Source organism: Anopheles darlingi, chromosome 3 (genome assembly GCF_943734745.1).
Source record: "Anopheles darlingi chromosome 3, idAnoDarlMG_H_01, whole genome shotgun sequence".
NCBI classification, from domain to species: Eukaryota; Metazoa; Arthropoda; class Insecta; order Diptera; family Culicidae; genus Anopheles; species Anopheles darlingi.
Window position 1 is genome coordinate 27,878,439 of NC_064875.1, and position 19,811 is coordinate 27,898,249.

Below are 19,811 nucleotides of genomic sequence, written 5' to 3' on the forward strand. Positions count from 1 at the left end.
ATTTTTAAAGTTGAAAAAGTGCTGCTTTTTTCGATGTTGTCTCAAACAACGAGTTTAACACAGTTTAAAAAATTATTTAAAAAAAAGTATGAACAATTTTTATAAAAACTCGACGGGGCTACCTGGCAAATAGTGTACAGATTATGTGTTCAAAATTTCAAATCGCTCGATTCAAATCGAGTTTTTCGAGGGCACCAACTTTGAAAACGTAGGTTTTGGGAAAAGCACTTCAAAGTAGCAAGATGGTTTATACAATTTTCGCTAAAATTTTACATAACTGAATTAAAAAAGTATCGAAAAGTATTATAAATACTTAATGATGCCTAGAAAAAAGTGTGTTGATAATGTGTTCAACACGTCAATAGGTTCATTCTAGTAGCCTTTATACTACGATTTATTTTGTATGCTGCTTTCATCGCTTCAAAGAAGTAAGATGCAATGAGCCGTATATGAGGCACGATTTTTAAAAAAATAACCACTTTGCCAGTTTTGCTTCGATACTATTCGATTTTCAATACTTTTAAAAGTATTAATGTTCATGAAAAAATGTAAAAAATAAATGTGAATGAAAGAATTGAATACCATGACCTCATCTATTCGTTTTATTATCATGAACCAACCTTAGAAACACCAAAATAAAAAGAAACGATCAACCAGAACTACATTAACGGACAAAATCCATTACAAAATTAGACGAACTGCATCAGCTAACAAAGAAAAGGAAATTCTCCGAACGTAGAACAAACATCATTGTCAACTTTGTCGGGCAGGTTGTCTTCAGCAGAGGGGAAACATCAAAGACAATGCCTGGAAAGCAGCTACACTCGACAGTTTCCCTTAAAACCTCCTGTTTGCTGCGTCCCACTCCGGGAAAAAAAACAGGAAGAAACAACCAGGAAGGCGGGGGAAACCTATTGTCATGCCTGCTTGCTGCTTTTGGCTACGACCCCCAGGGCGCTACAAAAATAGTCAAAAAGCGGTACGTACCTCGTAGGAACCGGAGGTGTCCAGGATGTCGAGGGTAAGATTTACGCCCCCGACCGAGAAGTGTCCGTGGTGCATCTCCTCCACGGTTCGCTTGTACTTCGGCGAGAAGCTGCTGTACAGGAACTGGGTGATGAGCGAGCTTTTGCCCACCTTGGCCGCACCCATCATCACGATCTTGTGGCGCACGTTGGAGTTTATGGAATTTTCATCGTTCTTTATGGGCCTGCAAGGGACAATAAGTGTGTGTAGGTAGGTGTGTGAATGATGAGGAAGACATTAGAGGTGTGCTTCATGTGCGTTTTCGGCAATTTGTTGACGGCTTTCGATAAATGACTGCGTAAATGGAAAGCAACTTCTTCTCGAACGCATTCGAACGATGGTTTTAGGATATGAGCATCGACTAACCGAATGTTTTAACATTTATAAATAAATTAGAATACAGAAAACGAAGCCCACACTCACCGTACCACAGTTCAGGAGAACCTCCGCTAAATTCCTCTGTAGCTGTATAATGTATTCAAATCAACATGGATAGCATTCAGCAGCATATTTATGATATTCCACCATAAATAATCTTAATGCGAAAATAGACAACCTCGGCGTTTCGGTAAATCAACGGCCCCATTACAGCCCACCTTAAATAAATTGGCCTCCAACGCAATGCCTCACAAATCATGGCCGCGTCGGTCTCGAACCAACATTATTCTAAGGCTAACGGCGCAAAGGTAAAGCAATCATCCAGCGAAAACATTTCGAACAACGGGAATGTGAAGATGATTGAACAAGAATTAAAGCAAAACAATCACGCAAAAAAAGAAAAAAAAAACAAGGTAGATGAGAAATTCCTGTCCATCAAACCATGAGATAATGGTTCGGGCTTCGGTTCGGTGGTCGACGACGACACCCAAAACCTCTCGGCACTCCGGGGCCCCCTGCGATCTGTGCTGCGTCTATTTGCCCAAACGATCCCCCCTCGCGGCTCTCCACTCCCTCAGCACTCCTTCAGCACTCACTTCACTAAAACCAGACGCACTCGCTTGACAGACCGACACCGGCACCAACAACAACAACCGCGCCAATAGTGTGCGAATGATGGAGAGTTTCCATCTTTCCACCGACAATTGACAATGGCGCGGGAAATGGGAGAGAACCAAAAGAAAAAAAGGAGCGAACCAAAGCGAAAGATTCCAGCGAACACACCGCGGGTCCGCGATTCGCGCTCGCTCGAGGAATGTCCGCGGAGTTATAAGTTAGATTTTCCGCCCGTTGGGAAAATAAAAAAAAATCTAACAGAATCCAATGCCCCACCCCTCACCACAAGCTGGACCGCTGCTGGTGGTGGTGGTGGTGGTGGTGGTTTCAAAATTGCTCTAATGGTAATCATTGTAGTAGAGCGAGTAGCGAAAACGGAAAGTGAAGAAAACATGACTTTACAAAGTTTCCCATGGGAACCATCGATGTGAAATTTATCCGGTGCCGGCGAATCTCTGCGGAAACCATGCGGAGAATAAGTAAATTCCGCTCCGATCTCCGGTCTCGCGCGTTCCCTAGTATGCTCGTGTTTTCCTTTTTCCTTTTTTCTTTTTCCCCCTCCCGACGGCCCCTCTTCACCATGTCAATGCATTATCGGAATAAAATTGATTGGTTTCGGTTTCGCTCTTTTGCCTTTGGCTTTCCCTAGCTACGCTCGTGTAGCGCGTTACTGGCTGAAACAGCTGCTCCATACATCAATACATCTCCACGCGTCCCGCGCATCACTTCATCATTCCCGGATTTTGGGTTTATTTTATGCTTTAACACTCTACGGGCATCAATCTATCCAATCCCGGGCTCTAAAAACCTGAGAGAAAAAAAAACAGATTGAAATTTACGTAAGATCGGACAAATAAATTGCATCCTTCTGCGTTGATAGTGATTGGAATGGACTCCAATCAAAATGGATAATGAGTAACGGAGTGGCGGTGCAAAGCAAGAAATGCTTTCACGATTGAAGTTCTCACTTTGCTTTCGGAAGCCATCAATTCAATCGTGCTTTGAACCTTCGCTTCTGGTTTGATGAATATTATTAATATTCAGTCTTTCCGCCTTTCCCATTCGAGCTTTGGGTGTTTGACCAAAGCTTCATTATTAAACGACGTTGCGCAAGTGAGTATAGTTTTTGAAAAGTGTAGCATTTATGGGTTCTCGCTAAGACTGACGAGAGATTTATCTTTTATGTGTTAGAATATACTCCGAGAGTTAAATTTCATTAAGCTGTCTTTCATTTTTGAAGCAGTCTAAGTATAATTTTCTAAACATGTTATCCATCTCTCCAAGAAATTGATGTTTTGGCTGATTTTTCATGGAAAACCCTAATCGATTTTATAGATTTTGAAAATTAAATTCAATTAAAGCAAAACAAAAGCAGCTTATCATTTTAAGGAATTGAAAAAAACAGTTTTACTAGAAATCTCTGGTATTATGTTAGAATCAATGAAAAGATGTTGATCAATTTGTTATTGCAACCGATGGTGGTAATATGTAACATTAAACAAGACATACATGAAGTGGATAAACTTTTTTGTGTGTTTTTCTTACATTACTGGATTGTTTCTAACATAATTTTTTTTAAGCTAATCTTTCTGACAAAAAAGTAAAAAGTGAATAAAAACTGAAAAAAATGACATCCAACTTTTAAATTTAGGTTTGTAGACTTAGGTTTTTCATGAAAATTCTACCAAAACGACAATTTCTTGCAGATTTCTGATATCCTTTTGGCATGCTTTATATACATTGACGGTTGGGTAAATTCTTCAATAATTGCAATTCCAAAAAAGACATCAATTAAAATCGATTAAACTAGCATTGAACACGTCGTTAGGAAGGTTCTTAACACTTTTGAATTAAGTTTGAACTATGGACGTATCAATGGAACATACTAAAACAGTATGTTATTATTTTCTATTCATTAAAAGTACTAAAAGTGTATGTAAATTAGTGTTACATACAAAATGTCTTCTGATTTTCTCAGCCTGTAAATCATGGCTACAAATTGCAGGTTAATGGCTCCTACAATTTTAATTTATAGCAAAACAATCAGCGCGCTCCACGCTGACCATAATCTCATCATGGTTTCAGCGTACCCTATTCTGATCTTGCAAGTCTGTAGACCGACATCGAAACACCTCGAAACACTCGAAATTGGTAACATTTTTAATCCTCCTCCTCCCCAAAGCCCAAGTGAGGCTTCTCATCGCCTTTCGGCTTTAGGATTATGTGACACAACTTCTGGCGTTGATAAATAGGTTCGCCTTCTCGCTGTGTGTGTGTGTGTGTGTGTGTGTGTACTGTGTGGTCTCAAAATGTCGGCGATACGATAAAGCCCCGGCCCCGGCTCGGTTTCTCAAGAGAGAGAGAAAGATGCCATAAATCTTGAAAGTCTTCGCCGATACCCAACGTCCACAACGTTTTTTTTTGTTTGAAGACGTTCAGCCACAGCTCGTCCTTTGCAACTAGCCCCGGATACTTGAGAAGCAGCTTCACCACAGTGAACATGTTTTGGAGCTTTTCACTCCCCAAAAAGTATAGCCTGTTGGTTGGCGGCTACCCGGCTGTGTTGATGTGCAATAAGTTACGGTTACGGAGTCTGGACCAAGTCAGCCCATAGGTTAATTTGCCGTGATGACCTACGTAATGGAGCGGGGTGGGGGAAGGAGGTATCAGGGGAAACGATTGTACTTGATATACTCACTTTTCTCGCCTCGGTCGCTCTTCGGTCGAGTCATCCTTCATGAACGATGGCTGCAGGCTGAACCGGCGCCGTAGATGTCTACCCTTCATGTTTGCAAGATTATAGCGGACCTGCCAGCCGGAACTGCTGAATTAGTACTGCAGAGCACGGGAGCAACCGGCAACCGACCACCGATCCTTCCCTAGTCGGACTGGTATCCGACTGTTGCTGTGCTTTATATGCCCCGAGGTGGTGCTGTTCCGTTGTGCTGCTTTCTTGTGGCCCTAGTCCGGCTTCTCCTCGCTGAGATTTGCTGAAATTAAAAGAAATGGCAAAGCATTACACATCCACAGTCCACTGCAGGATTCGCTTTCGGTGTTGTCTCTACACTCGAAAATGTTTGTTTCATTTCCTTCGCCAGCAAATTTCCCCGATTTGCCCGGTGCAGACGGATAAGTAGCAGAAGGAGAGGGATAAGAAACCACGAGCACGAAGCTACGTGAAGAGATCCCCCAATCATCTTTCTCACCAGAAAAGACAAGTCAACGCACTCCCCAACTCCGTGAGGACCGCTGAGAGCCAAGCCCAGTTGCCCTGGGAAGTCCTGAGAATGAGAAAAATTAATATTCATTCCAGCATCCGATGAAGGACACTCCCAGGAACCCTCGGGCTGCCTCGTCCAAAAGACGCACGTCCGGCACAGATAATGTCAGTACGATCAGCTTTCTGTCGGCACCATACTTGTCCGCTCCGGCCAACTCGTACCGCACGCACTTTGTGGTGCAGAAGTGTGCAGAATGAGGAATACGATTGCGAAATCTAATTACTCATCTACGAGCTGGCGCGACCGTTTGGCGAAACGGGAATGCGATTTGAAATAGCTTAAGAATGTGAAACCATTTCGAATCTCAGATTAATGTGATCAGCAACAAATCTCATCTCAAAGAAGTACGCCACGCCTACGGAGTCTCGTAGGAGGTGTATGCTCACGCAGAATGGTATGCAAATTATGCGTTTGCAGCGTTTGTTCTGGTTTGATAAAAGAAAAGCAGATACCAATCATCAATACCAGTTATCATTCCATTCCTACTCGGAATGGAATTCGTTGCATGTTGACGAGAGTTCTTCGGAATATTGCTCCTGGTGTGGGTAGATACCTTGTAACCATGCATTCCAACTCTTGGTAAGCAATTTGAAAGGCATTGTTGAAGGTGCTTGAAGATACGTTTGAGGTCTCTGATACAAATAATATTCGCCCGCACAGAATAAGCCCTATGTCAGCTGAAAAATGTCGTGTAAAGAAAAGAAAGGTGTCATTTTATATGTTTTTTATTGCCTTTTAGGAAAAAAAGGATGAATCTTACTCCTTAACTTTTTATATCAGTTTTTAAACTTTTATTTTGACATCACCAAAAATTGTTTGCACAGTACTGTAGGTTACATCATTTGCCCTCTTGTTGCACATCACCCTCATTTCAGTTGGTTTTAATACATTTCTGATATACTTTTATAGTTTCTTTGTGATAGTTGTCTAATAGAAATCGTTGGAACGAAAATCCATTCATTTTGTTGAATTGATAGCTTTCACTATTATTAGCGAGTGTGCAGACTTTTTTTTTTCGCCCTTAGCCTTCCATCGGAGATAACTTTTGAAGGCGTGGATCAACTTTGACAAAAAATTTACCACTAAATAAACAGACTACTTTGATTAAAACATTGTCAACAGAATTCCAAAGTGACCACTAGGCGCGCTGCAATGATTAAAAATTAGCGGCCAAATATTAACTGTTCCATGCTTTAATAATTAATAATTAAGCAATAGTCTCGAGTACCGGTAACAGTAATATAACAAGTTGCAGCTCTTGTATCATGCTGGTTGTGGTCATTGCTGTAACGCAGTTGTGCAGGAATGTTTGCGTGCTTTTAGCACAACAGTTTGATTACAGGAATTCGAAAGCGGAATCCATTTGCGGGGGTTCCTATGAAATTTCAAAATATATTCAGACCAAATATTCATGGTGGCTGGAAAACAACCTGGAAGCTTCTCAGCCCACCCATGGTATGTCCCGATTTGTGAATAATGATGCGGAGATTGTTTGCAGTATGATAATGAACGGCACAGGCCACGATAGCGTTCAATTTATGTGCCTTCCTACACTCGAGCCGGAGTCGAGTATTCGGAAACAGAATTGCGCTGCAAATTCCGGACAATCTTCGAGTGATCGCTAACCTATAAATATGAAAGCAGCGATCCGCGAAGACCGTGGTTGCCATTATTCAATTACAGCTAGATAAGCCGCTATAAATTCACCTCCGCAAAATCCACGCACACACACACACACACACACAAGGGCAGTTAATTTAGTGATCTGCTCAAATCTTATCCGGCCGGCCCCACCGATATCAGAAGCCAATTCATCTCGTAGGATATTTCACCCGAAATCTCGTTACAGTAAACCACGCCAAACGAGCGATTCTCGGGGCAGCGAAAAGGGGCCACCAGTTTCACCACAATCGCGCACCCAGTAGCGCCATTTCCGCCGCTTACCTTTTCCCGCATCCGACGCACTGCGGATTTCAATTTCCTGCCGATAATTGATTTCTTTTTTTCCATCCCGATCCGCTTCTTCTTATCGTCGAGAGCTTGCGGGGTTTTTTTTTTGGCAGGTTGTAGACGGTGCGGTTCAATCGTTGGCCACGACCTTTGTGTGTCCTCCTCTTCCCATTGAAGGCGGGACAAAAGCCCCCGGCACGCAGAACAGGACCATGGCCATTTCCTCGGTGCCAAATGCTGTAGGCGCATGAATTATTTGCTGAATTTTAATTACCTTCCCGATAGCAACCGATGAGTTTCGTGTTTCCGGGTGCCGCGAGGAAAAAGGACCGCGGCATCGTTGAAGTCTCGCAGTTTTTCACCAATCCAATCCAATCGACGGAAAGGTAATTGCGAGGAAAATTGCGGGGCCGTGCACTGGCATTGCAGAGAATGGGGGAGGACACCGCCGCGGAAGGAGCGGTGCGTGGCCAAGCGGACGCGAAGTGGGCTATAATTAATTTATGATGCTACCCCCCGTTTGATGATTTATCATGCTGCTCGTTACCGTCGACAGGGATCATGGCCGAAAGGAATGGAGGGATGCTGTCGACAGCCAAGGGGTTGGCCAAGGTTAATTGAGGAACAAGCGTAATGTCATGTTAGTGCTTTGACGGAAGCACCTGCGGCGAGTTCGGCGTTCGGTCTAGTTTATGCTTCGTTTTTTTTATTATGGGTCATAAATATGAGATGCTAGTAATACAAGGATAATGATAAGGTACTTCTGAAATATTAGGACCCCGAATGAGTGTTTTCGATTTTTTGCCTCAACAAAACCTTTTTTAATTCAAAACCAAAAGAAAAATTACATTCATCTAGATATTGCTCAACGCTGGCCACTCCTTTTTTGTATCTTTCAGGTAATTTTCGAGCTCCACTACTCAACTACTACTCATCTTTTGAAGCAAGCCATTCAACTATCCACTTTCCGATACTAACATTAAATGAGATTGTAGTGTAGTATAGACTGTTAGTGTAAGTGTTGGATAGGTGTTAGTGTAATTTATGATCAAGTAATAAGGCAGTCTTCAAACAGCCATCACGGAGTCAAGTCATATCAGAGATGAGGGTCGGTGCACCCAAAAAAAATGTAGGCAACCAAACAAGCTTTATACAGAATGAACAATGTCTGGTGTATTTCATTTGCATCGTTTTCTGAAAAGTTTTTCACTGATTTTGCTACATGAAGTCATGTGGTATCGTGTTTAAAAATAAGTCTATCATGTCGGTTATCCCATTCTGGCCGTTTTCTAGCGAGAGCTCGCTTAAAATGGATTAATTGTTGACGATAACATTCTCCATCAATAATATGTTCAGTTTCCAGAGGTTTTAGTGCACGACACTCTTTTAATCTTAATTTTTTTTTCATCTTTTTGGTTAGCCCGAAAGTTCTGTGTCTATGACGTAAAAATCTCCGGCCCTAATCATTTGAAGCCAGCTTTAACATTATTTTTATGTCGTAACATGTTCATCACATACTTAAATCGGAAAACGATAACTTTTAACAGTCGGTTTCTTCAAATAAAAGAAGATTTTTAAACTTCCCCACACATTTGACTTTTGAGACACAAAACTCGACATTCTTAACTCGAGAAAAAATATGTTATAGTCAATATTATGAGCAGTTACTAATTGCGTTTTAGCGGTATTTAGCTATACTTTAAAACGTCATAACTTAGGGGGCTGTGAAACTGGCCCAAAATTGATGGCGCCAACTTTTAGCAGAGTCGAAAGAACTAATTCAGGGACCTAATATTAATACAAGGATGGCGATAAGGCACTTCTGAAATAGTTAATCAATACAAACTGCAAGTTAGATTTGAAAGCCCTATTCAACTAAAATTTCACATCTTAAGTTCCTAAAACTGTGCTCAAATGACTGAATTCAAGATGTAAAGTCCAACGTGAAACATGCTAATGCTTCCTGAAGGCGATAAACCTCCGCTGAAGCACCCTTCTCATGATTTCCATGATAATTGAAATGGTCGGCCATGGTTGTGGTGCTAAGGCTCCCGGACTCCCGGACAGGCGGACCAGAAAATTAACATATTACCTACCGGAACCCTTCTTCAGAGAGAAGACCCTGGACCCCGGTCAGACGGAGCAAGACGAAACCGAGAAGCATTTGATTTTATCCTTCCCCGGCCAACCAACCCCGGGGAGCACAAGCATTTCCAACTAATCGCTCCAGAAGTCAGCTAGATCGGTGCAGAATGACGAGCCTACCGAAATGTCGAAACGGTACCGACAGCTACCCTATCGTCCCTTTTTCCACAGTGAGAGTGAGAGAGCGGATGATTGAGATGTTTCCCATGGCGTTGTTGTGCTCCAACGGAAAGGTGGGAGGGTGCGGTGTTGAAGACACCTTCGGTAGGGTGCTTTCCAGAACCTTTTCCCCCGAGACACGACCGGCAAACACTTTCGTTTTACATAGTGTTCGCCAGATAAAGCTACGACCCAAGGCAACGACGGGAAGAGTTTCTTATTTCGTTTTAAAATGAGAACTTCATCGCACGGCAGAGATCCGCTGGCCAATGGAACGTGGCAAGTGTGCTAGTAACAGCAGCTGGCATGATTAATGAGTTTGGCTTATGATCCTCGAGTTCGGTTTCGGGTATGTCACTGTCCAGGGCCAGGGATATCCTCGTCAGTCTTTCTGGTTTCTTGCTGTTACCGATTAAAACACAAAGCACACGCTTCACCACCGTGGAATGTGTCCTGAAGGTCGGACAGAAAATCAATCGAAGAAGCTCTCCGCACGTGCGTGTGTGTGACCCCTTTTTGGGTTAGAGAGAATGTTCTAGAAAGGAAATAAAATGAAGGAGAAGAAGTGTCCATTTTTTAGCTGTCACTTGCCCTACATGAGTGCTGATCCTATACTGGACCTCGAAAAAAAAAAGAAACGGTTGAAAGAAATTGCGTTTGAAATATGGTGTGTTATTGGTTTGACGGGTTGGGACTGAACTCCTTTGTCATCGCGACTTACTGTTGGGTTTCTTTTTTCGGAATATAGGAAAGATTCTAATGCTGGAAGTGTTCCCTAGAGAAGAAAGCAAAAAAAAACTTGTGATGTGAAGTGCACTGATACACATTTTGAAACGATCTTTCACGTCCGATTTGACATCATGCGGAATGAATCTTCGTATAACATTAATCAATAATTTTCTTGGCATCACAGCAAGAAGCATACATGTTTGGATGACTGTCGTTAAAATCATTTTCATCTCATCTTTTAATCTGTCATCTTTTTAATCTCGAAACTTCAAATATACTCAGGTATAGATGTCTCATTCAATATTAAAGGCCTGATTAATCATTCGCGTTTATATTAATCATTCACAAGCGCATCATATCTATCATCATAGATTGTCCCATTCTAAATCTCATTGTCCATTATCACAAATTGCAAATATTATCTAACAATCTTAGTTATGCTGACGACTCATAATAAATCTATGAAACATTTAATCGGTAATCCCTATTAAATTTCCGACTAAGCTTCAATTCTATTTGATTCATAATCATGTCTGCATTTTTCTGACTAATATTTTGTAATAAGGACGTAATACAACCAGCGTTTCACTTAAAAGTCGACATTTTGAGTTCTACGATTCTAAACAAGAAATATTGGCTACAACTGTATTGTAGGTTGCATGTTATTTTTCGGCCACAATAAATGTCTGTCAAGTCTACAAGAGTTTTTAAGGATCAGCGTGACGCGTGAAGAAAATAACTTGATTGCAAATGAACTACATATAACATATTAGTTGCTTTCGAGATAAAAAGTAATAACCGCTTATCTTTCATTTATTAAATGAAATCAAAGCACTGTTTTACTTTAATAGTGTAAGAAATTGCTTAACTTAAGCATAAATTAACTCCAAAATCATCTCGATTGAAAGTTCAAATAGATGAGAAAATGATAGACAACGCATTTCATCCGATGAATATAAATTTAAACATATCAATCAAAACCATTCATGTGGACGTTCAAAATACACCCAAAAATCCTTCGTTCTCACCATTTGCCACCGTCACGAAGATGATCCATTGGGGCGCAGAGAGAGAGGTGTACAATGCTAGCGAACGCTATGCAATTCCTGCTGAGGTCATTTTTAACCCACAATTAAAGATGATTTATGACCGTCCACATGATCGAGTTATCTTTATTCGAGAGTTGTTCGACCACCGGGCGGGAAGTGTGAAGCCCCAACAACATTCCGTGCAAACGTGCCCATCGATGTGATTATGGAACAATCGAAACGGAACTCACTTGACGTACACAAGCGTATCATTCAGCAGCGTCGGATGGCGGCAAGAAAAGAAATGGTGATCGCCCAAAGCATCGCGACTATCGCCAGCACGTTCCTTGCACCAAAGTCTCACGTGCTAATCATTGGGGCGTAACCGCAGCCGCGCTTCTCCAACTAATACCAAATCATTTTTCATGCCTGACTCCACTGGCGCCTACCGGACGAAATATAGCCAATTCGAATGCCAACCCCCGGGGTGCGCCCCGGTTTTTTCTGTTTTGGGCGCCGAGGGACGAATGATGGATGGTCAAATGATCGATGAGCTTTGGTTTGGGGGGCCAGGTAGAGGGGACGAGAGAACGCAAAACAGCAAACAGGCGAAACAATGAATCAGGGCGTCCCGATAAACGCAGGATTAATTGCAAATCCAACTTATCGTCGCACACAAACGCACGACACATTGTTCAAATAGCAGCCACTTGGGCCATTGGCAGCGATTAAACCTACTTATAGACCCCTAGCACCTTGTGAAGAGCGAGATTTGAAAGAGTGTGGCTCTTGGCTCGAGGGCAGACCTCTCGAGCTGTAGCTAGGACCGGTGCTTACCCTTCGACAAGCGGACAGTGCAGTAAGCGCTCTAGTGCAGTGCAGTAACGTGCAGCGGTGGTCGCTACAATGGCCAGTATCTCACTCAGTATCTGGCTGGTGCTACTAGCGCTCAGTGTCGATGTTGCCCTTTCGAACGTAATCAATGCCATTCCCACCGTCGAACGCCAGCACGATACGGATCATCCACGTTCGGACCGGCGTGCCTGGAACAGTGTACCAGTGTACGATGAGGTCGAGGAAGCGTCGGAGTATTGGCGAGACCGTGCCCAGCAGACTCTACGGGACCATCTGGAGCAACCGCACAACGAGCGGAAGGCCAAGAATGCCATCTTCTTCATCGGCGATGGAATGTCACTGCCGACGGTGGCCGCCACACGGATGTACCTTGGCAACGAGAACCTGGCCCTGTCGTTCGAACAGTTCCCGTACTTTGGCCTAACGAAGACGTACTGCGTCAACCGGCAGGTGGCCGATTCGGCCTGTACCGCTACGGCGTACCTATCGGGGGCGAAGATCAACTACGGCATGATCAACGTGGCGGCCAGTGTACCACGTGCGACCTGCGAGTACGATCACGAGGCGACCGAGATCCAGGGACTGCTCAAGTGGGCCCAGGATGCGGGCAAAACGACGGGCATAGTGACGACGACACGCATTACCCATGCGACACCGGCCGGTGCTTACGCCGCCAGTGCCGAGCGTGATTGGGAGGATGACAGTGAGGTGATTGCCGATTGCCCAAACACCCCAGCCGACCGGCGACCGGTGGACATTGCAAGCCAGCTGGTGCACGGTGACGTTGGCCAGAAGCTGAAGGTTGCGCTCGGTTGCGGTCGTCGTCACTTCCTACCGACCGGTACGGTCGATGAGGGTGGTAGCGCCGGTCGCCGTTCCGATGGAGTTAATCTGATCGAAAAGTGGAAGGAACTCAGGGGTGCCAAAGGTCGGGCACGGTATGTCTACGATAAGGCGGGCCTACTGGAGGCGGCCGAGGCGAAGGATCAGGACTATCTGCTCGGCCTGTTCGGCAGTAGCCACTGTCTGTACAATCTGGAAATCGATGATCAGAAGGCGGAGGATCGCGGACCGAAACTGTCGGAGATGGTAGAGGCGGCACTGAAGGTGCTCGAGGATGGTAACGAGCACGGTTACGTGCTGTTCGTCGAAGGTGGTCTCATCGATACGGCGCACCACTCGAACCGGCCACGCCTGTCGCTGGAAGAGACGGCCGAGTTCCATCGGGCCATCGATCTAGCGCGCAAGCGGACCAACGTCAACGATACGCTGATCGTCGTCTCGTCCGATCACAGCCATACGCTGATGTACAATGGCTATCCGGTAGGTACAAGGTGCTCTGCGCAACATATCAGTAGTCTGCGATTTGAGACAGCGATTCTTTATCGGTCATTAACCACGTAGCGAAGAGGCTTATACAGTCCTTTAGATCTGTCTTTAGTAGGGAATTAACGAAACCACTCCGTACTGTGTACTTACAGACTCGTGGCAACGACATTCTGGGTATAGCGGACGCAAGTGACATAGATCAGTTGCCCTACACGACGCTTAGCTACGCCAATGGCGAAGGTTACTACGACACGTACGAGAACGGTGATCCAAACAAGCGTATCGACATCAGCAGTTACGATCTCAAGAGCTACCGGCAGCGCTATCTGGCCACAGTGCCGCTCACGTCCGAGACGCACGGCGGTGAGGATGTCGGTGTGTATGCGAGTGGCCCGGGTGGCCACCTGTTCATCGGGAACACGGAACAGAACGTGATACCGGTGCTGATCGCCTATGCCGCCAATATTGGGGAGAGCTTCGGCTGGAAGCCCGAAGCAATCGATGACGATGGCTCGGCCACTCGGTTGCCACTTCCCACGGCATTGCTTTCGACGCTCTGTCTTGGCCTACTGATAGCAGCACACATCCGAAGGTTACTTGTTCTTTAGTTGAACCATCATCAACATCACCATCACCATCACCATCATCATCATCAGCACGCTGCTCAGCTGATGCTCAAAGTGCACACGAAAGGGGGTTTACTGCAGAACAATAAAAAAAAGCCCAACAAACGCCCCTAGACAATCTCTATCTATAATCATCTTCCTGCTCGTGTTGCACTTCACGTGGTCGTGTGCCCTTCGGTGGGTTGGTTACGGGGGATGGCAGCAATTGTAATCAAGCTGTATATCATGGTGACATTTCGATGACAAACGAATGTACCGCCGGAATTATCGGAAGGCGTCGTTTGGGGCTGCGTTGATAACGGGCCTAACAATGTGTGGCTAGAAGATGATAGGATGGTCCCTGGTGCGTGCTATTCCATAATTCAGTTACCGATTGGAAGCTCTCGCAGAAGCAGTTCTCGCACCCTCGCCATCGGAACGCGCTTAGCAATGGCGATCTTTGGAAGGTACCAAGCAGCATGTCTGCTGCTGCTGCTGCTGCTGCTCTCGGTCGTTGTCTGCGAGATTGTGCACGTTCCTCACGGGGGTTAGTATCGGTTGTCTTCATCGTATTCCAACCCAAGATCACTTCGATCACAACCTTCTATCTTTCGTTGTTGTTCTCCGTGCGTGCGATTTATGTTAGGTCGTACCCGAGATCCTCACTCCCGACAGGAGAAACAAGCCGCTGCAGGCCACGCTAAACAGATCGCCGACGAACCGCTAGGATTTGACGAGCGTGAACGTGACAGTGAGTACTGGTTCGAGCAGGCACAAGACACACTGGCCAAGAAGCTCGCCGCCGAGCCCAACACAAACCACGCGAAGAATGTGATCTTCTTCATCGGTGACGGTCTATCGTCGCAGACGGTGGCCGCTACTCGCATGTACCTTGGTAACGAGGCGAATAGTCTGTCGTTCGAGCACTTCCCCGATCTTGGCTCGGTCCGGACGTACTGCGTTGATCGGCAGGTATCGGACTCATCGTGTACGGCTACGGCTTATCTTTCGGGTGTGAAGATCAACTACGGTATGGTGAATATTGCGGCCTCTGTTCCACGGTACACCTGCCAGTACGATCGTAATGCGAGCGATTTCGAGGGGTTACTCCGGTGGGCTCAGGATGCCGGTAAGTCCACCGGTATTATTACGACCACGAAGATAACGCACGCGACACCGGCCGGGGCGTACGCCAGCAGTGCTAACCGGTACTGGGAGAACGATGTGGAGGTCGCTGACGCGGACTGTGATCCGGCACTGGTGGATGATATTGCCGAGCAGCTGGTTGGTAAGGAGATGGGCCAACGGTTCAATGTGGTGCTCGGTGGTGGGCGTGGAAATCTCCTGCCAGTGGAAGTGACCGACGAGGAAGGTAAACCCGGTTATCGGCGTGACGGTAAGAATCTGATCGAAGAGTGGAAACGGCAGCACGCGACGATGGGAAAGGCGGAGTACGTGTGGAACCGGCAGCAGCTACAAGCGGTCGATACTAGGAATACCGACTATCTGCTAGGGTTGTTTGAATCCGGCCACATGAAGTACAACCTGGAGCGTGTGGGTGATGCCGAGCGGCACGAACCGACGCTGGAGGAGATGACGGAAACGGCCATTCGGTTGCTGGAGAAAAACAAAAACGGATACGTGCTGTTCGTGGAGGGCGGTCTGATTGACGTAGCGCACCACGAAACCTGGGCACGGCTAGCACTGGACGAGACGGCCGAATACTCGAAAGCGATCGGCACCGCGAGACGGATGACCAGCGAGCAGGACACACTGATCGTCGTTAGCTCCGATCATTCCCATACCATGACCTACAACGGTTACCCGGTAAGTCGAGGTCACTAGCCCCAGAAAGTATCGGCCGTGCGCCAGCTAAACAATTCGCTTTGTATCTCTCTCTCGATACAGAAACGTGGTAACGACATTCTCGGTCTGGGAGATATCAGTGACGAGGACTTACTACCATACACCACGCTGAGCTATGCGAACGGTATGTCCTACTACACGACCTACACCGAGGGCAACCGTGGTGTGCGCGAGGATGTCTCCAAGTACGACTACAGCAAGATGGACCAGCTGTACATGGCGATGGTACCGATGGATGCTGAAACGCACGGTGGTGACGATGTACCCGTCTGGGCATCCGGACCATCGAGCCATCTGTTCCGGGGTGTCTACGAACAGAACACTCTGCCCTACCTCATCTCCTACATTGCGCAAATCGGCGATTACTACGATGACTCCAGTGCTGCCAGTACCCTGACCACACTGCCGCTGCTTGCCTTGATCGTCATTACCGTTGTCATGGCAATTACGCGACAGTAATAGATCGGCTTATTCGGTTCGTCCTTCGGGGAGGGCCTATTATCTATTCACCGTACCGCACCGCCACCGTGCTCGTGGGCGTATAGCAGATGGCGGCCGTCGTGGGTACGATGATTGATTGCGGCTGGTGCGGCGAGACATGTGTAACAGTTGGGGCCATATTATGGCAATCCTAATTACGATATACGCTTCGATTCACTTGATAAGACCCACTTATCGACCGCAACCAGTAAGCGACTGTAAATATAATAGTTAACAAACATGTGAACATGTGTGTGTGTGTGCTTAGTACGGACGGAATGGGTCTAGACTATTGAATACGGACCACATTGGTCGGCTACCGGGTATTGCGTTGTATGCCCCCGGTGGGGTACAAACCGCTGAAGACAGAGACCAATCTTTGCCAATCAAAATCAAGCTTATCGAGATAAGCTCAAGACGGGAGGACTACCGCTACACACTTATCAGAAATGTAACTTTAACTACCTACGTAGTAGCACTGAGCCGACAAGTGCGACCACTTACAGGGACGGGGGTCAGACAACTCGATTATCGTGTCGAACACGGTTCAATAGAGGGATTGATACGGTCCCGCGCCGCGACGGTTGTAAACAACTGAGACCTTCCGATGGCGTCATTAGCTAAAGCCGTACAGCCAGTCGTAAATCATCCTTGGGCCGTACCATTCCCCCAGAAAATCCAGACATCCGTAACCCATAATTCATCATCCGAGCGTACGCCACACGTCAACCAACGTGCTGCTACAGCAGTGCGCCATGGTCAATGGCAGATTAAAGTGCAATTCTTCTTGCACCATTCTTGCTCCCTCGGTAAATGGGTCGAAGGGCAATTGCATATTGTTCTTTCACTGTTATCGGTAAACGGAATTCATCCAAAGGTTGTGATTGGGAATTTTTAGTATGATAGATCTACATTTATTTTGAGATAATACCTGACACTCTCGCTCGCTTTTACTTCTTGTCCTGACACGCCCGATGGCCTCTACCGATGCAAGCGGCGTACGCCATCACATGCGGAATGATATTCTGTTCGTAGGTGCCGGTGAACAGATGGGACCACGGGCCCGATGCGTACACTGCCACATCCTCACCACCGTGCGTCTCCAGCTCGACCGGTAGCATGGCGGGGAAGGGGAAATTGTCCTCGTTGAAGTTGTTCAGCTGACGAACGTCTGTCCGGGAGCCCTTCACCTTGTCGACGTGCGTGTTAAAGCCAAGCCCGTTCGCGTAGCTAATCGTCATGTACGGCAGCCCATCGTTACCAGTTCCCGCCGTACCGAAGATATCGTTTCCACGTTTCTACAAGAAAACGACATAGACTTATACACAACCGACCTACTGAACGGTTATCGAACTCGATCGAATTCCCATTCTTACCGGATATCCTGCGAAGCTGACGCTGTGCGAGTGATCTGAGGTTACTACGATCAGAGTGTCTTCCTCGCTAAACTTCTTTCGCGCCAGCTCGATAGCTTTGGCAAACTGTACCGTCTCGTCAATGGCATACTTCGCTTCGTTGTCATGATGTCCATGATCGATGCGGCCTCCTTCGACGAACAGGAAGAAACCTTTCGGATTCGTACTCAAAATGTCGGTTGCCTTGTCGACCATCTCGGCCAGTGATGGTTCTTCGGGCAGGTTTTTATGAACGGTGTCGAGATTGTAGGCACAATGGCTGGGTTCGAACATTCCCAGCAACCGATCGGTTCTGTGTGGATCTACGGCCATCAGATCGGACCTCTTCCACACGAACGTACGGTTCTCACCGACCGGGCCATTCTTGAGCCACTCATCGATCAGGTTACGGCCATCCGATCGAAACCCTCTTCCTGGACCGTACTCGGGATCCACGCCCGTGTCTCGATCCAAGAACTCACGTCGGCCTCCTCCTAATATGACGCGTAACTTTGGTGCGGTTTCCCCATACACCAATTGATGAGCGATATCATCGACCTGCTCCGACGTACAACCATCCTGCTTGACCCAGTAATCATCTTCCCAATCACGGAATGCCGTGTGTGCGTACATGCCCGATGGTGAGGCATGCGTTACACGCGTGGTTGTCACTATACCAGCATCCTTACCCGCATCCATCGCCCACTGACCGATCGATGACGTGTGCGTTGAGCGGTTCCGGGCCGCATGACAATCACGCACCGGTACGTTGGCATTCACACCAATCGTTTCGTAATTACCCTTCACACCCGTCAGATAGGCCGTGGCCGTGCAAGCGGAATCAGCCACCTGATAGTTCACGCAGTACGTCTTCGACATTCCGATGTACGGGAATTCCTCGAAGAACAATGGTTTCTCTTCGCCTCCTGCGTAAACACGTGCCATCGCAACGGTGGCAATGGACATACCGTCACCCAAGAACATGATGACATTCTTGGCCGTGTTTGTATTTTCCTTCTTCTTCAACAACCGTTCCACCGTTGCCTTCGCCTGGTCTCTCCAGTACTCGATGGTTTGTTCTTGTTCGGCATTCTTCAGCTGCGACTTGGGGCTCAGCTCATCCCGAAGCCTCGGATGATGTCGCTTATCACTGTCGTAGTCTACGCGAACGGAACACCAGCAGACGATGTTACAAAAAATACGCAACGTGCTTTCATAAATCCCGGTCCAAACAATACATACCATCGTTAAGAGATCCGTGCACCAGACCAAAGGCCACTAGCACTACGCACAATAGTGCCCAACGATGCGCCATTGCCATCATACTGTTCGACTGTCTGCGAGATACTGCGACTGCCCCTGGAACGTCTCGCACTTGTCTGTTCTGCTAGAGAAGAGCAGCGCATAGCATTCCAGATAATTGTACAGTGCACATTCGGCGGTGAAGGACTTGGGACCCATAGATAGCAGCCTATCAACCCACCATCACCAGACGCTAATCTTTTCAAAGTGGCAGTAGATGGACCGATGATGTCTGGTACACTTGATTCATTCACTCGTTTCGCTCCGCTGTTGGTAAGTTGGTTTACAGCTAATAGCGGCAATGGAACAGAGGTCGGTTGATGGTCCGCTTATCACCGGGGGAACTTTTTTGTGGCGGGCTTATGACAATGTTTCGCTCCCCAACCAACTTGAAGGCCGCTGCACCATGAAATTGAGTTTTTTTTCTCTTGCCAGTCGGGTGCATTTAGGGTGCTGCTGCAACACAAATCGTGTTCGCTATCGACATGTTTGTTATGCAGCCATTCACTCTTATCTTATTACTGTACATTCTTGACCTTTATTCGTTGCCTATAGCGACGTAAACCCTACCCGAGCGTAATTATGCAAACTGGAGAATAATATCAGCTCGCAAAGATATAAGGACTGTCGACTTTTGAGCATCTCAGTTTCATTCTTAAGTAGATAAGT

General features: G+C 46.4%; 3 protein-coding genes across 3 annotated transcripts in view; 1 reads left to right on the forward strand and 2 right to left on the reverse strand.

Moving 5' to 3' along the window:
• Nucleotides 1-4,825, reverse strand: part of LOC125954134 (ras-related protein Rap1) — a 10,671-nt gene extending 5,846 nt beyond the window's left edge. Inside the window, exons 1-2 of the mRNA XM_049684180.1 lie at nt 4,718-4,825; nt 988-1,210 (exon numbers count right to left, since the gene is read on the reverse strand). Coding sequence (XP_049540137.1) covers nt 988-1,210; nt 4,718-4,806 — 312 coding nt within the window. The 5' untranslated portion in view covers nt 4,807-4,825. The remainder of the gene's footprint in view (nt 1-987; nt 1,211-4,717) is intronic.
• Nucleotides 4,826-12,179: 7,354 nt separating this feature from the next.
• On the forward strand, nt 12,180-16,657 carry LOC125954143 (uncharacterized). The gene is made up of 5 exons (XM_049684190.1): nt 12,180-13,489; nt 13,648-14,094; nt 14,488-14,647; nt 14,747-15,927; nt 16,009-16,657. Exons 1-5 carry the CDS (start codon nt 12,218-12,220, stop codon nt 16,423-16,425), a joined length of 3,477 nt encoding a protein of 1,158 aa, XP_049540147.1. The 5' UTR covers nt 12,180-12,217; the 3' UTR covers nt 16,426-16,657.
• Nucleotides 16,658-17,330: 673 nt separating this feature from the next.
• Nucleotides 17,331-19,175, reverse strand: LOC125954130 (alkaline phosphatase-like). Its single transcript, XM_049684169.1, has 3 exons — nt 19,083-19,175; nt 17,823-19,000; nt 17,331-17,744 (listed from the first exon to the last, which is right to left on the reverse strand). Exons 1-3 carry the CDS (start codon nt 19,162-19,164, stop codon nt 17,397-17,399), a joined length of 1,608 nt encoding a protein of 535 aa, XP_049540126.1. The 5' UTR covers nt 19,165-19,175; the 3' UTR covers nt 17,331-17,396.
• Between the last annotated feature and the right edge of the window lie 636 nt (nt 19,176-19,811).

Excerpts from the sequence above, each read along its gene's own strand:
- LOC125954143 (XM_049684190.1), top strand. The coding sequence starts at position 12,218 with ATGGCCAGTATCTCACTCAGTATCTGGCTGGTGCTACTAGCGCTCAGT. Across the intron at positions 14,095-14,487 it reads CACACATCCGAAGGTTACTT|TTACCGATTGGAAGCTCTCG; the intron begins GTTCTTTAGTTG and ends TCCATAATTCAG. Across the intron at positions 14,648-14,746 it reads TGTGCACGTTCCTCACGGGG|GTCGTACCCGAGATCCTCAC; the intron begins GTTAGTATCGGT and ends GATTTATGTTAG.
- LOC125954130 (XM_049684169.1), bottom strand. The coding sequence starts at position 19,164 with ATGATGGCAATGGCGCATCGTTGGGCACTATTGTGCGTAGTGCTAGTG. Across the intron at positions 19,001-19,082 it reads GCACGGATCTCTTAACGATG|ACTACGACAGTGATAAGCGA; the intron begins GTATGTATTGTT and ends CCGTTCGCGTAG. Across the intron at positions 17,745-17,822 it reads TCAGCTTCGCAGGATATCCG|AAACGTGGAAACGATATCTT; the intron begins GTAAGAATGGGA and ends GTTTTCTTGTAG.